The following is a 17,101-nucleotide window of genomic DNA, read 5'->3' as shown; positions in this document are numbered from 1 at the left end:
TTAAACTGATCACGTTAGGACTTCGGCCACGTGCACATCAATTAATCCTGCAGCAAAGAAAGAGGCACCAGGAACTCGGTAATCTGGGAAAAGGCAGCGGTCTCAATTTACCCCCCATTTCATTTGGAAATGTGAGAACATCAGTTCTCCAGCTTTAAATACTTCCCTGCGAGTGAAACCGAGCAGGTAACAGGAGTGAGGATCAGATAATAAAAAGGCACATTTGCAACATCTGACCTCAAAGTCTTCCTGAGCTTTAATCTCTGAGATCTGCAACAACTGTAGTTTCATTACACATTATTTGTACGCAGAGAGAAAATAAAAACATTATCTGGGATTCTTTGCACTAATCAGCGATTCATTTTCTACTTTTATTGATTTGTTTCCTTCCGTGTCATACATATTTTAGGAAACAAAGACATTCATGAAGGGCTGCACAATTAATCAAATACTAATCGAGATCACAAATTTGGTTTCCCACAATTAAACAAATGTGATGGTCTTTGATATTGAGGTTTAAAACACAAATTAATCAAAATTAAAGATTTGTACCTTTAAACTATTTTTCAACGTAAATGAAGTCAAACGTTAACAAAACAAAACAACTTCCTAAAAAGGAAGGAAGTTAAAAAAACATTTAACTACGCAATTTTGGCCCACTGGCCCCATCTGCTTCCGTCGCAGCAGCTTTAAAGCAATCCTCCTTATTGCTAAGCTACTGCAGGTGTGCCTGACCAGTCGAAGGGGAGGGCGGTACCTGGAACAGGGCACAAGACAGCAGAGGCAAAACATACACATGTAACACCCTAAAAAAGTTGTTTTGAGTGAACTTAAATGTGTGCAGTATTTTAAATATTAGGGATATAATTAAAGTTTGTTCCATTGACTCATTTTCTTGAGGTTGACTTTAAATCATTACAAAGATGTAAAAACATTATAAAGTGTAAAGAGTTGATGTTAGTCAGAAAACATTCAACTTGGTGGTAACATTTGTATAAAGATTAATTTAAGTTAGTCTGACTTAATTCAGATAAATTCTGTGAACACATTTTAAATACGTTTAGAGAAAACTAAAGCATAACTTTAATTAACTGAATGGAATTAGTACAATTAACTTAATTTAACAAAGTTACCTTAACAATAAATATCTTTCATGCTTAAATTGTTTGAGTTAATAAACTTAAATTATTTAATTGTTTTCCTCAAACAGTTGAACTAACTCATCAGGTTTTACAGTGTATTAGTATCAGCTGACTAAAAGACAAAAGGAGACAATATAATTAGTGTTTCATATATTTGACAGACTTTAAATATATACTTTTATTCTTTGTTTTTTTAAATCTCAAATATCATCAATGGCTTTAAAATCCTCTAATTTCATTCTTATCTGTTATTTTAAAACAGTCATTACCCTTAAAGTAACTTTTGTTTTTAAATAGATCAATATTAATTAAATCATATTAAAATCAATTGGTAAGCTGCATTACATTAGAAGTTGATCCTAACAGTGTTAAAAAGCCATTAGACTCACTGCAGTACACAAACTCATAAACTAAACTGTTAATATTTAATCTCTATTGGCCAATCGGGATGCAGTTTGTGTCGTGCAGTTCGACCAATCACATCGAAGAGGTCGAGTGAGGTATGAAGTCGGGGGCGGAGCCAAACAGCCGACCTGATCACTCTTCTCAAATTCCATCAGCATCATCAGCTTTGGTAATCAAAGCAATGGGCACGCACACACAAACCAATCAGTTTGATTTTCATACACAGCCCTTTATAACTGCAGCAGTCGGCTGTTATTGATTCAAACAGTCCGTGATTTAACATATTCATAATTAAAAAGCAGAGATTAAAACTCCCACCCACCCATCTCGTTAAAGTAATTTGTGGCTCCGGCTGTCTGAACAGTGCCAGAAAAGAAAGATTTTAACGTCACAGCAGCCAAACAGACGACAGAGAGCGGAGCCAGAGCAATGTAGACACACACAATATATTGTTATTTCTAAGAATAAGATTGTACTTTATCCAAAGAAAGTACTTGAGTAACGAGGAGTAACTTCATTAATAAACAATCACACCATTAGTTGGCAAATAACTGATTGGCTATTTTGATAATCAATTAATTGTTTGGGTCATTTTTTAAAGAAAAAATGTCCAAGTTCTCAGATTTCAGATTCTTAAATGTGAACATGTTTCTTTAGTCCTCCACCACATTAAACTGAATTTCTTCATGATCAACATTTTCTGACATTTTACAGAACTAATTAATTATATGATTAACGGTGAAAATAATCAACAGATTAATACATCTCCCAATCGACTTACAGTACGACACTGTAATGGAGAACAGGATGTTTCATCAACTTCTTTCTAACTGACAAAGAACCAATTTGGGCTCAAAATGTTTCTTCAGGCAATAAAGAATAAATGTTCACAGGAGAAGATGACATGATTGGTTAATGCTGTAAGAACACCATTTAATCCTGTGAAATCGTTTCATCATTTAATTTAGTTGTATTTTTTTGTCACAAATCAGCCAATAATAAAATTACAATAGCTGGTTTCAACCAGTAGAGGGCGGTTGCTACGTATATTTCCACCACAATATGTAGACTTCAAATACTTTGCACTAAAATGTCCAAATCAGGACCCGAATCTATCAACAACACTACTAATACAGAGGTTTTCACCTGAAAAGATGGTTTAGGGGTTTAGTTAATCGTTAAAATGTGCTGCATGAAAAGTAAAATTAATTCAAGTATGAGTAAAAAAAAAAAAAAAACATCTGTTACTCTGACCCACCTCAGTTACCGGAGATAGAAACCTACAGATCAAAGCTCATTGTCACCTAAATGTCTGGAGATGTAAGTTAAATGTCAGCAAAATGTCTGAAAATGTTAATGTACAATGCAAGTCGGGAGAATAAAGAGGAACAAGTGGAAGACGGAGGGGATGTAGTGGGAGCCTGAGGCGGAGAACGAGGGACTTCTTCACACACTGGACCAAAGAAAAAAATCTGATTTCATTTTCTGGCTGAGAGCGTTGAGACCGGTCGGATCCCGGAGAGGACGTTAAACCACAAGTGAAAGACGGGTCGATCTGATGCAGACGTCCGCTCATGTTTGACTCGCTGACTGAGGTTTGGTATCTGCGGAGATTGTCCCCCGAATCACTTCAGCGCACAAAACCGGCAATTTTATGTCCACCTGTCACTCAAAATATCTCCAGTCTGATTGAAATTTGATGCAACTTCACCACCACATTTGAACATCCACGTGTCACTTGATATATCTGAATGAAACCCTGGCCGTCAGTCAAGGTTTTCATTGTTTTTCTGGCTCTTTTCACCTACATGTGACGCAAAATGTAGCCTCAAGCACACAAGCTGAGACAGTGTGTGTATGTGTGTGTGTGTGTGTGTGTGTGTGTGTGTGTGTGTGTGTGTGTGTGTGTGTGTGTGTGTGTGTGTAGGATCATTTACGCTGAAAAGGTCAAGGAGGAAAGTAATTTTACTGATGAGCCCCATTTGGACAGTTTATCCATGAAAAGTGGGTTAATTGTAATTATAACTTCAGCTACTTGCTAATTTTGATCCCATCTGCACTGACCGATCTGGTGATTTTACCCGTTGAGCTCAGCCTTAATTTCATCCACTGAGGACATTCCCAGTTTCATCAGGAAATGAAACTTTTGCTCGTTTGTAGAAAAGTTGATCTACTTCACAGAATTTTAATAGTCTGTGACCATTGACAGTAGATATACGGACGGAGATTTGTGGTCTGTGAAGTGTCTTAAACCTGCATTCTATGTAACGGCCAGAAGGGGGCAGCTCCACTGGTTGCAATATAAACTGATACCATTCAGTGATGAGCCGACTTCTCAGTTGATTTATGAGCTCAGTAAACAGTTTCCTGATGAGTTTCTGGTGTCAATCTCTATTTTCAGTCTTCTTCCATACAGCATGATGTTCATTTAGTAACTGATGGTCCCATTTAGAGTAAAACAGACCATAAAGCAGGGTATGCTTTAGGGCGGGGCTACCTTGTGATTGACAGCTCATTCTCAGTGAGTCCGTCCAGCTCAACGCACCAAACTCAGATCACACTGTCAAACTAGGCAGTGCTGATCAGATATGGATCCAGATTCTGTTACTGCGTTGACTATTTCTCTCCTCAAATCTGTTCACAAACACATTTTACTGTTTATCTGGAATACCACATCGTGTGTGAGCAGATGAGCCGCCATTGTTTCCTGCTACGGACGAGTCAAAACCATGCAGCCAATGAGAGCAGCTTAACTTGCAGTACTTCACCTCCTGACAAACTGTCATGGCGACATCTAAAAAACTGCTAAAAAACAGACAAACAAAACCAAAATTTTGAGTGTCATAAATGAAACAAACCACATCCAAAGAAGATGGGGTGTGCATCTCTGTCTTCAATGATATGATACGTATCTAAAATGATTAAATGCGATCTAATAGAGTTCTTAACATTTGTTTCATGTAGACATTTGTTTTCCCAAGTAAAAATGGAAGACAATGGGTGCCCGGTTAGCTCAGTTGGTAGAGCTGGCATCCCATGTACCGAGGCTAAGTCCTTGCTGCAGCGGCCCAGGGTTTGAATCCGACCTGTGACCCTTTACTGCGTGTCATCCCCTCTCTCTGCCCCCCTTTCCTGTCTGTCTTCAGGAGGGAACAAATGTCTCCGTCTCTGGTGTTGACCTTTTACCTTTCACAAGAGTGTTAGCAGCAAAGCTTCAGTCAACAGATTCATAACTTTAGAATTAGACCTTCGACCAATTTATGGCACATTTGGATCAATCCAGAGGTCTGTGTACTGATCTATGATATTAAAACTGATTTCTGACTCGTATCTGTAAATCTTTACACCCCTACTCCGAGACGTATCTAAAAACCAGAACAAATAGAAATGGAGATTTTGGTTAACTGACCCTTTAAAAACAGACGATGCACCAGATTAAACATTCAAATTGAATATGAGCTGTAATATTGCAGCAGAAGTTTTTATTCCCGGCTGAATTAACGTGTTTGATCTGTTATTCTAGTTAAATCTGTGCTGATATTCTAACCTCAGTGTTTGAGTGTCTCCACGTGCAGAGTGAATATATGCTACAGTAACACTGTGTAAGTAATGTCCTCCTGCTCAGTCAGCTGTTGTGTGTGTACATCGCTGTATATTTTACAGTCAGCTATTCTGACAATAGGACACACGTGTGTGTATTTATTTGTTTGTTTGTGCTCTCGTTCTTCTATCTTTGTGAGGACCGATTTGAATTTTATGCAGAGTGAGGACATTTTTTATGTCCACTCCTCACTTCTTCAGAAGGCTGTCGGAGGGTTAAGGCTTCCTTTAAGGTTAGAACCACGGTTTGGGTTTTAGTCTCTACATGAGCATTTAAATGAGAGTCCTCGCTAGTATAGATATGTGTGTGTGGCAGCGAGGTAGCGGGGAGTGTTGGAGGGACTTAATTGAGCGTGAAAGACAACAGACGACCTCTGGTGCTTCAGCGTTGCCGCCAATCAAACATCTGCCAGCCAGAGGCTCAAGGACGACCGCAAACGCCCTAAACAACCACACGCCACAGTCCTTCATGCTCAGATTCACCTGTCTACATGTAGAGAACAGCCCTTGGAGGTTCTTCAGTTGCTGTCTAGCAAACGGTACGGTTAGAAATGTGTACGTTTATGTCAGCTAAGGTAGTGTCGGGGAGCTGAGGCAGCTGGTGTCAGCAGATCCATTCAACATTTCAGTCAAAGTGGGCAGTATAGAAGGTTTTCCAAGTGGAGCCGTGTTTTCAGTATATATATATATTTTTGGATTCTATTGGTACCATGCACAACTTTTTACAATGGAATTGCAAAAATAACCATTGTAATGTTTAACGAACTGAACCAAACTCAAGTGGGGAAAATATTTGCTGAATTCAAACCAAGAAAACAAAACATTTTCATATTCTGTCCTTAATTTGTCAGGTTCTGTGATAAGAGCAAGGTCATGACCGTTATTAGCTGATATTTACTCAATAGCAAATGAGTGTAAGCCTACAGTGTCTGGATGAAAGTAATCACTGATAAATTCATGAACCAAGCGCTTCCTAAACCCCGCTACGTGTTTCCTGGTTGACATTCACATCGGTCCAATCCCGAAACAGAAATTAATTTGAAAGCCGAATCCGTACAGACAGTAATGATTATAAGACACCACAAGACTTGGATCTAAGTATACCATAATTTTAAACTTTGATGATTGTAACATTTCAAACACGTGGTATCGAAAATGCTTTTGACGACTTTTACTTGGATCCACTTGGTTATGAAACATACTGACACACCAAAAGCAAATAATCAGGAAGTGAGAGGACCTGTGAAGACCTGTCAAGACCTGTAATGTGTGACTTCCTGGCAGTCCGCAAAAAGGAAATATCTCAACTCTAAACTTCAAGAAAATAAACCTCAAATTCATCCTGTGTTGAAGTTGACCTCAAGGTTAACTAAGTCAAATATGACAATTTCTTAAACCTTTAAGGATGTTTGAATGAATAAACATCTAAACAAAAGGGCTGATTTCATAAAATAAGTGATTATTATACATTAAAAGCGACATTTAACTGGATTTAGGATCACTGGAGTCATTTTAAACTTCCAGGACCTATAATGATGCTGGATTCTGCCGAAGTGAAACAGCTTCAATTCATAAAAACAACAACAAGAACTACAAATCATCAATCTTCAGTGTCGCACTGTGGCCCTCCCCTCGCTTGGTATGAGAACATCAAATCTGTGCCGCAGCACTGATTGGTCTCGAGGCGCATCAGTCAAGTGGAACCAGGCGGCTGATTGGACGGTCGGGATGAGTGGGCTCAGGCAGGGAGCAGATCAATGGCCGCCACTGTGCAGGCTTGTTCACCGACACACAGACCTGGACTCTGTTAGCCTCCCTTACTCTGTCACTGTCTCTCACACACACACACACACACACACACACACACACACACACACAGATGGAGGGGTACTGCGAGGCTGTGCACACAAACACAGGCGAGTCTCAAATTAAAAAACAGCCCCCTACCCGACTCGTTGTTCTCTGGATCCATCTCGGTGGAGGCGAAGCAGAGGGACGGCCTGCCAGGTGGACCTCGATGCCTCCGTCTCTCTCTCCCTCTCTCCCCCTCTGTGCTTCCACCCTCTCTCTCTCTCTCTCTCCCCCTCTCCCTCTCTCCCCCTCACACACTGACTCTCATCTCTGACCTTGCAGTGTTTGCGTTTCCCCTTGCCGGCAGCAGCAGCAGCTGCAGCAGCGGATCTGCTGAAGGCTGCAGGTGGAGAAGCTGCAGCGCTGCAGAGTCCAAAACACGCTGAACATCCCCCCTTCGGTACCGGTAGAGTCGAGGGGGAACGCGTTAAAAACATACACATGCAAACACGCATGCAGAGCTGAAAGACATGAATGAGTTTTCTGTGAGTGTGTGTGTTTCTGTGTGTTTGTGTGTTGGGTTGGAGGTGTTTTAATCATCCTGATTGGAGTGTAATTATGCAGATTTACTGAGAGGGGCTGCTGCTGAAGGAATTTAAAATGTGCGTGTGAGCGCAGTGTCTATTTGCATCTGTGTAAGTGTGTGTGGGTCTCTGTGGTTGTATAACTCAGAAAGTTGGGGGGGGTTTTCAGTGTGTGTACGTGCTTGTGCTCTATGTGAGGACCAGTTTTATTTTTAGAACTTTAGCGTGAGGACGTTTTAAACAGAGAGGAAAAATATCTGGAAAAAGGTGGAAATTTGGAGAAAATTAGGACATTTTGACAAAGAGAGGACAACTTTTAATCAGTGTTTGTTCTTGTTCCTACAGTGAGATGTTTGAATGATGTCTGTGCTGAGTTTGACACTACAAGGATGTTTTCACATTCATCTGCTGAAAGTGGAAAGTTTCTCTGAGCTCATTAAAAATCTGATAATTTAAGGGGCGGAGCCTACGAGCATGATTCGTGATATCACACTTGCGATATGATTCACCATTTGTGTAATAGATCATTTTTGCATCACAATTTCTATTTCTGTATTTCTGCATTCATTCAATTTGGAAAGTAAGAACATGTTATCTGATCCTCACCTTGAAAGAGCTGTTTAATAGTAAAGATTTGGTTTTAGTGTTATTAAATCAAATGCCGCGTTTCCACCAAACGCGAATACGTACAGTAGATTACATACAAAGTCAATGCAAAGACGCGAATACTCAAGTTGGACTACCTGCTGAAAATATGAGTCTGTTACAATTGTACTTTACTAGGACGTTAGCATAGCCTTGATCAACCAAACTCTATTCAGAAAACAAGCATTTTAAAAGTTGTTTGCTCCTTGTCTTACAGACAGACCCGACAAAATATGAATTCAGACTTTTTACAAATCGCCATCATTATGTCGTTATTTCAGCATCATTTTGATGCATTTGCTGACATTAAATCACACGAAAAAATCTGTTGATTTTAGGCTCACACCATCGTTGTAAACCAGATTAAAGGGCGAATATTTGCTTGGGTGGGATTACACCATCAGGTTACAGTTACTATAGAGAAAGCAACATGTCCTCACAAGTATAGCATACAAACGTGTGTGTAATTGTCACAGATGGCTGCAGCAGATACTATCATGCCCCACGCTAGTCCAACAGCTCAGACACTAATTTTAGAGTCTGTCAGAGCTGAAAACGCACCAGACAAACAGAAATCAATGACGCTCCCAAAAAACTGGACAACACAATTGACAGAAATCCTCTTTTTTCCTACAATCTGACATATTTTCTGTGAAAATGCTTAAAATAAAAACACTTCTAGAGAAATTTTAGAAACATTTGATCTGAGAAGGAAGAATCCCATTTCTGTTGAGCTGCTCCTGACTCACCTGCACACACAACTTAATTTTGAAGGGTCACATGAAACGCTGGTTAAGAGCAAGTTCAACACCTTTTATTCTGTTAGAGCAGCTGGTGACAATCAATCAAAAAGTAAATCGAATTTAAAAAGAACCTCGCTTTTCTTCCGCACATCAATTACTGACAAACCGAGGGAAAACAACTTCCACTTTAGGCTCTTGGAGACACAACCAGGCTACTAAATTAAATCTGATGGAAAAACTGTTAAACCTCATATCTCCAAATATATACACTGTTCCACCACAAACAGCTTTGTGTTAATGTGCTGCTGCTGTCAAGGTCGCAGCAATCTCTTATGGCCAAGTTAAATGTCAAAGATATGCACACATATGGAAAACATTTAATACAATTTTAGCGTTTTTCCTTATTTTTTACATTTTTGTTGTCTTTGAACATTGATAAAAGTGAGTTTTCATGTTATCTCGTTGTACTGTTAGATAAAGTGTGTTTTTAGACTTTAGACCAACCAGAACAAATGTTATTTTTCAATATAGTCTTTGGCTCAAATTAGTAAAACTTTATCAATTCACTACAGTTTACCTCCAACGGTGACATTAATTTGGCCTCAGCACAGGATGAAATACAATAAAGGATTTCCAGGACAACATTAGATTATTTCAAGGATGTTTGGTCATTTCAATCAGAGGTTTCCAGGACTGGAAAACTAAATTTCCAGGGCTTTCCAGGACATGTGGGAACCCTGAAGACTGTATGACAAAACATTAAAACTGTTACCTGAGTGCCTTTATGCATAAAGTGGTAGATTCAGCCTTTTCTCACCTGGTCTTTATTACAAATAGGTCATTCAAAATGATCAATAGTCATCAATATTGACTGAAATGAAGCTCTAACGCTTAGTATTTGTTAGTATATTGTTGTCTGATGGTAGTTACTGCTGGCTGTATAACACATTACCCTTCAGGGATGATAAAATAAAGATATCCTTGAACATGGGCAGGTTCGTTTCTGTGCCTGCAGAAATTCCTCATTTGTGTCTCATCTTTTTTGTTTTGTTTTCTATCATCACTTTTTCAATAAATTATAAAACAAAACAACTTTAGCAGAAGCTCGGTGTCTCCCTCCTGCCAGTGGGAGACCCTCGGGTCAGTGTGTTCAGACATTCTTTCCACAGATTTAACAAACAGCATCTCACATCCAAAAAAGGACAGACTGTAGAGCCGGAGGGGCGGCGCAGCGAGTGTCCGGGCTGCTGCGGCGGCGGTCGCATGCGCTCTGAAAACAAATACAAGATACAAGAAGAGGACGACCCGACGCTCAGACCAAGATAGATGGTCATCTTTAGACAGGACACTCTTTGCTTTTCTAACTTATCATTTAAAAACATGATGCCGAGGTTTGTAGGAGCTGTAGTTATTAAAAGAAAAGGTGAAAGTGGCATAGAGACAGCAAAGAGACCAATTTATGCAATAGTGGTATGAAGTGTGTGTCTCAGCTTTCCTGTTATTCCCAATTTACGCAATTCCAACACTGTTTATGGAGCCCAGTCAGCCCAGTCAGGCAAAAAACTGCACAGGATTAGCATAAAGTGTATGTAAAGAGGAGACTCGTGGGTTCCCATAGAACCCATTTACATTCAGATATCTTGAGGTCAGAGGTCAAGGGATCACTTTCAAAATGGCAATGCCAGTTTTTCCATCACCAACCTTGAGCCTCCTTCACTCTAGCTTTAAAACAGATTCCACTAAAGCCTCTGAAAGACAGTGTGGGGTGGAAGAGGGAAGGATCAGGGATGTGTACTGCCCATATAGGTGATTAATCTTATTAAGGCTAATTGTGCTAACTCAACATTTCTGGGTTTAGCGCCATCGTCGGGTCAAAAATTCAATTTGTCCAATTCGTTACTGCAAAACGAACGAAATTCGCATCAGCCTCAGCTTAGTGCTAATCAGCTAATGTTTGCATGCTAACAGACTTAAATAAGATGAAAATAATACACATTCCTGTTAAACAATCAGCAGTGTAAACCACTGTGTGTATATAATGAGAGCTGCCCAAAAGTGCCTCAATGTGTGCTCGGTTGAAGGTATAATTTAATGTCATTCTATACAGGTGTGTTCCTTCAGTTCTATGGTATACAGATAAAAAAAAAGACAAAAACTAAGTAAGCACAAGTAGTATTAAAGCTCCAGTGTGTAACATTTAGGAGGCTCTACTGGCAGAAATGGTATGTTTTCATTCGTGTATAATCACCTGAATATTAGAAATATTGAAATATTTCAGTATTGTTAATGTGCAAATACTTGTTTTTATCATTTAAAATGCTGTTTGAACTCCAAAAGTCACCGAAAACATGAGTGACGGGCATATTCTAGGAGAAACTATTCCTGAACGAAGTTTCAATTTAGTTTCCGACTGAGCAAAATGTTTGTTTGGTTCAACATCAAAGTCTTCCACTTCCATTCAAGTCATCATCATTTGCATACAAATACTGTCACACGCACACAGCGGCGTGTTTTTAATGCTTCTAACATACAGTAATGTCTACAATCTGAGTACGACTGAGTTAAACCTGTTATTTGCTGCTCAGCCATTTCACATGCCGCTCAGCGTCTCTCTATCGACACCTGTGTGACGTCGATAGAGACACGAGCCGACATCCGACTACAAAACAGGCCACAGGAAAACTGTAGAATCCTTCTAAAAGTGCACGAGCGCAGTAAGCCGAGCGTCGCTCAACAAGAACACAAAGATAAAAGCTTCCCTGTCTGCAAAGATGCGGCCGGCGGAGGAAACAGAGGGAGGCACGTCTCCTTTGAAGTTATATTTAGGCCAAATCCTCCTTTGCAGAACAAACCGTCTTCCACTATGCATACAAATCACAGCCAGCTACTGAGGGAGGAACCGTCCTAAGAGCACAGGAACCGACTGCACGCATACAATTAGCCGGCGGAGCATCAAAACAACGCCGGGTTTCATCGACTTTGATTCCTCCTGCATCCCCTGAACACTCCGCCTGGGATACAGATGCATGCTGGGTGACCCAGGCGCTCATTGGACACCGCGGGCAACCTCGCTGCTGGCGGTCCTGATCCATTCAGACACACTTACAGCAAACTGGAAATATAAAGCACTTCCAACACGAGGAAATAAAGCTTCGAGGGATCGCAGGTGGAACGAGGGACGTTCAGTCAATCAAATGTACCTTTATGTTCAGTTTTACTACCCTAACTGCCCCCAGTTCCCATAATGCTGTGGGGGTATTTAAATGTACTGTTGCCATGGATTCAGTGAGTTAAACTTTGAGCTCTAACTTGAGCACCATTTGTTTTAGCCCGTATTTAGTTACAGTTACACACAGCCGTTTGCCCACGAGTACGGCGAAACCTGGATTACAACAGGCACTTAATAATATTCCTGGAAAGTGTAACTGCCTCCATGAGCCAAATCACCACAGAGGTTATCTCAGGACACTCTTTATAAAATGACCATCACGAAGCAGTCAGCTGTTAGTCTTTGACTCTGGATGATTGAGTCTACCAAACTCCACCCCAACTTCTTCCACTTCTGGACTCATTTGAACTGATGCAAACTCTTTGTGATCTTGAATACATCCCACTTTCCGTCCTAAAAGAAAGGAGGTTTAATTTGTTTTACTTCTGATTGCTAATTATAGTCATTTAAAAAAAGAAAAGGACTCCTTACGTGATTGCCTTTTTTAATGACTATTGTGTCTTTCTACTCCGCCGCTGCCTCGCTCCTCATTACTTTTGGGCAAAACAAACACACTTTGGGTGACTGGTTCCTCAAAATTGCTGGAAATGAGAACGCTTGGGTAACGCCGCTTTCCCTGGACGTTTGGAAACAGAGAAGTTGGTCGATCTCAGTGAAAAGCTGATCCTCTACAGCTGCAGATGTAACAGTCACATAATGTAAGACGTCACTTTAACTGCTTATTATAAAGCTCCACAGACTGACGGGGCAGGAATTACCCCACAGTCTTAATGCCCCTGCTAACGGCCAGCTTGGCATTACCCTAGTTTGAACTGGTTGTGCTCTTAAAATAACAACAAACACACAAATATATGTGTATATATTTATGTGCATCCGTCTGTTCATCTTTGCATATGCAACTGTGTGCTGATCTGACGGTTCATTCAGTTTAAAGCAGCAGCAGCAGAGAGTGAGTGACGGCAGCGACGGCGGGTTTGTCCTACATAATGACTTAATTGAGGTGGTTAACACTTTGAGGATAATGAGAGCCTCTAGACCACAACAGACCCAGGAGTGAGCACGCACGCACACACACACACACACACACAGGCAATCAGTGTCGATTATTAATAGCAGGAACGCAGCTCAGCAAATCAGCGCAGGTTCGTCCACTTTCTGACTCTGAGTGACTCATCATCACTCAAAGTGGAAGCTATAGGTTTTATTTGATTTGTCCAACACACACACACACACACACACACACACACACACACACACACACACACACACTCTAACTGAGAGCTGTAACACTTAATTCAGCTTGAAACCGAACACAGTATCTCTTCCATTATACTTGTGTATCTGTGACAGTGAACACAACAGCAGGTTGAAACCTTTTTTTGTGCACATTTTTTTTTTCCCCGAGATCAAGAATTAATTTGTCTGAAATTTTTACAATGTGGACAGAATCTAGATTTCCGTGCCGATCTTTCCGGTTAGGAAGATCATATGATCTCGGGGCAGTTTGTCTGCGATCTCCAAAAAATAGTCTGCGAGTGTAAAATCACATATATGTCGCTTTTATCTTTGCCAGCTAGTTAGGAAATCAAAGAGAACTTCCGGCTTTTTCCAGACTTTTCCAACCTGATCAGACTGAAGATGAATGAAGATTCAGTGTATCACTAACATATTCACACACACACACCGCCCCATTCTGTCGCATTAGCCCATCAGGGATCGATGCTGAAGGTGTCACATTACCGCTAATGTAATCAGCAGTTTACCACTGGGAGTAATTACAGAGCAGGCGCGAGGCCCGCAGGGCTGCAGAGTCCTTGCACGCGGCAGACGCTGCCCGCAGCGAAACGCCAGCATCCAGACGCATCAGCAGTCTGAAATACCACCGCCACCAAAACACAGCGAGCCCGTCTGCTGGACGACTCTTTAGGACACACATTTCACTTTGTGACCAACTGGGTTTTTAGGGGAGAGCGGTGCTCCAGTAAACAGCAGCTGGTTACCTGCCAGAGCAGCTGCTGGAGGAGGAGGAGGAGGAGGAGGAGGAGGAGGAGGAGGAAGCCGAGGGCGCCCAAAGTCCAACTTTCCCAAAATAGAAACACTGTCAGACATGACAGCGCACTCACTTGTTTATTTACGCCACGCTCTACTAGGCGAGTGCTCAAGACTACAGAGGTTAAAGAGAGGACACGAGGAGGACAGAAGAGCGATGGAGGATTCAGAGGAAGAGCGTACGATGGATGTGTGACACAGCGGCTGCAGCATCGCACTTACACACACACACAATGTGGGTAATGTTATTACTTAAACAGATGATAAGTTGAAGCTAAACTGTTGAGGTCTGACTCACTGACTCCTGTCAGATGGGAATCTCTCACTAATCTTTATACGTAGTCAGTGTTCACATTTAGAGACTTTTTAAAGATCTACAGCGGCTGAATACGAGTGAGACCACAAGTTCCAGTATAAAGTCTAACTGCCACAGTTTAACTATTAATATCACGAGGTTGTCTCTTCAACATAGATCAGTTTAGCATATAGCATATCTAAATACAGGAAAGGAGGAAGTTGACCGAGCACAGAAGGCTGAATACTGAGAATAAGAGTGAGATTTAAAGCTTTAAAATCAGAAACCATTGATAAAGACACATTGGTTAAAGTGTATCCAGTTCCACTAATGTTCCCTCTCCGAAACACAACTCCTCAAAGTCTTATTCATATAAAATATATAAAATATAAAATATATTACATATATTTCATGAACTGAGAGCAATCAGGTCCTCCAAGTGAAATCAGTCTTTAGTTAAACATCGAACAGATTCCAGTCAGAGCCACACAGCCTTCACTGTGTGTGTGTGTGTGTGTGTGTGTGTGTGTGTGTGTTAAGGATTACATAAAAAGGTCAGTGCAGCTGCAGTATATGCTGAATGTCAACAGCAATGGGAAGCATTGTTCTTCTTTACCTTTCGTTATCTATAGACAGACGTGTTCGACACTCGCTCGCTTTCGGTTTCAGACGTATCCTGCTACAAAAAAAAAAATAAAAAATCCTGTCTGACTGACCTTTGACCTGTGAGCTCACAGCACTGACCTCTGCGTCCAGATTGTTATTTATGTGCCCCGTTTATGTAGCAGGAGCAGAGAGGTCGGGCTGCATTCAGGGCCGCTGACAACAGTAAAATATCTGCGATTAGAGGCTATCACAACCTGCTAGCTGCAACCACCCGGCTGTTTATTGCCCCAGATGTGGCACGTAGGGTAAATTCCACCTGTCCAGTTCTGCTCCGATAAAAGTGACGGTGAACTTCTGACCTTTAAATATCTCACAAATGGTGGCGGCGAGCAATAACATTCAGAATCCCAAACACCCCCTGAATGCAACACAACAGTGAGCTCAAACAATTGTTTTAATCAATAATTAATATTTGATTCATTCATGAATTGTTCTGCTTTATAATAGTGACACATGGAGCCGAAAGTGACGCCTTGAAATGTCTCAATAACTCAAATATACTCAGTTTACAGTTTTAGAAAACAGAGAAAAGCCTGAAAACAGAAAGTGTTTGATAAATAAATAACTTTAAGTAATTTCTTAACTTTTGTGGGTTTTTTTACACTTTTACGTCTTCACTGTTACCGTTAACTGGTACTCAGGCCCGACAACCCAAACGACATATAAACAGGTGATAAAGTCCCACACACGCCTCTTTTAACAGAAATCAGAGTAACACTTACATAAAAACACACAGAGCCAAAAAAAAAAAATATAGTTATTTCCACATTTTAACACGTGATTACTGAATTTGACACCAAACCGGGACCCAAAAGGCATCTCAAAACCTAAAAGAATAACAACCGATAAAAACCCCCAAAAACCCCAAAAAAAAAAAACCCACCCACTGCCACTAACTTTTAAACCCCCTTTTATTTTTTTTTCTTAATATTACTTTATTAATTCCCCCGGCCAACAGTAATCAGTTACACTACGAGTTACATTACTTTCCTGTTAATTAACCGATGTGTCAGTTGCAGGACTACAGGTGAGACCAGGAAGTCCTCAAATGCCACACACAAGCTGAGACAGTGAACGCACCACTGCACTTTTTTTTTTTTTTTTTTTTTTAACCCAACTTCCACCATCCTCCTGTCTGTGTTATTATTAGCCCAAACTGTGACATTGAACGCAGCACTGTCACACACACATTAACTGTCACTGTCTCTCACACACACACACACACACACACACACACACACATTACCGGCTGGCATCCTGCCGGTAATGTACCGCAGTTCCTCTCTCGGTCCTGGGGTGTGTATGTGGAGGGGGGGGGTTAGTTAGCCTCCATGTAGCTTCTCCTGCTGTCTGACTTCACCCTGTAACATCAGATCACCTGTTTACGACCTCACACGACACATTGAACGGCCACCGTTAACGTGAGAGCGGAGAGAAACCGGAGCCCCCGTTAACGGAATGTAACGAACAACCCCCCCCCCACACACACACCTCCTCTTCCTCTTCCTCTTCCTCTCCCGGTTAACGAACACCGGCTGTCCGCAGGGATTAGCCGCAGTAGCTACCCTCACACACACACACACAGACGGTAGAGGCACGTCGTACCGGAGCATACGTTACATACCTGCAGGTAAACAGCAACCGGGAGGATTAACGTTACTACAGCGCTTCCTGCTTTACGGTGACAGACAACGCGGAAGTGAGAGCGGCTCCACGGACCCCCCCCTCCCCGCTGCCGCCGCTCAGGGTCGGTGGAGGAGCTCATTATATATTATATATTATATATAATATATATTCATATATTCTATATGTGTGTGTTATTATAGGAGTTATTTCACTGTTAAACTATTGGCCTATATGAGAACTCATCACGTGATCAATCCACATGATGTTATGTGAAAGTTTATATAAGTTTATTTATTTATTTATTTTTTTACATTATTTTGTCTCCC

At 41.0% G+C, this 17,101-nt stretch overlaps 1 protein-coding gene across 5 annotated transcripts in view; it reads right to left on the bottom strand.

Annotated features, from left to right (window-relative positions):
• The window catches only part of efr3a (EFR3 homolog A (S. cerevisiae)), a 116,977-nt gene extending 100,098 nt beyond the window's left edge, over positions 1 to 16,879 (bottom strand). For 2 of the 5 annotated variants that reach the window (XM_051413244.1, XM_051413278.1), the window contains exon 1: positions 7,095 to 7,189. In XM_051413244.1, the coding sequence (XP_051269204.1) occupies positions 7,095 to 7,119 (25 nt within the window). In that variant the 5' untranslated portion in view covers positions 7,120 to 7,189. The other 3 variants (XM_051413251.1, XM_051413260.1, XM_051413270.1) reach the window with 3 other exon arrangements.
• Between the last annotated feature and the right edge of the window lie 222 nt (positions 16,880 to 17,101).

The sequence above is a fragment of the Dicentrarchus labrax genome, unplaced genomic scaffold (assembly GCF_905237075.1).
Source record: "Dicentrarchus labrax unplaced genomic scaffold, dlabrax2021, whole genome shotgun sequence".
NCBI classification, from domain to species: Eukaryota; Metazoa; Chordata; class Actinopteri; family Moronidae; genus Dicentrarchus; species Dicentrarchus labrax.
This window is presented reverse-complemented; position numbering and strand designations above follow the sequence as displayed.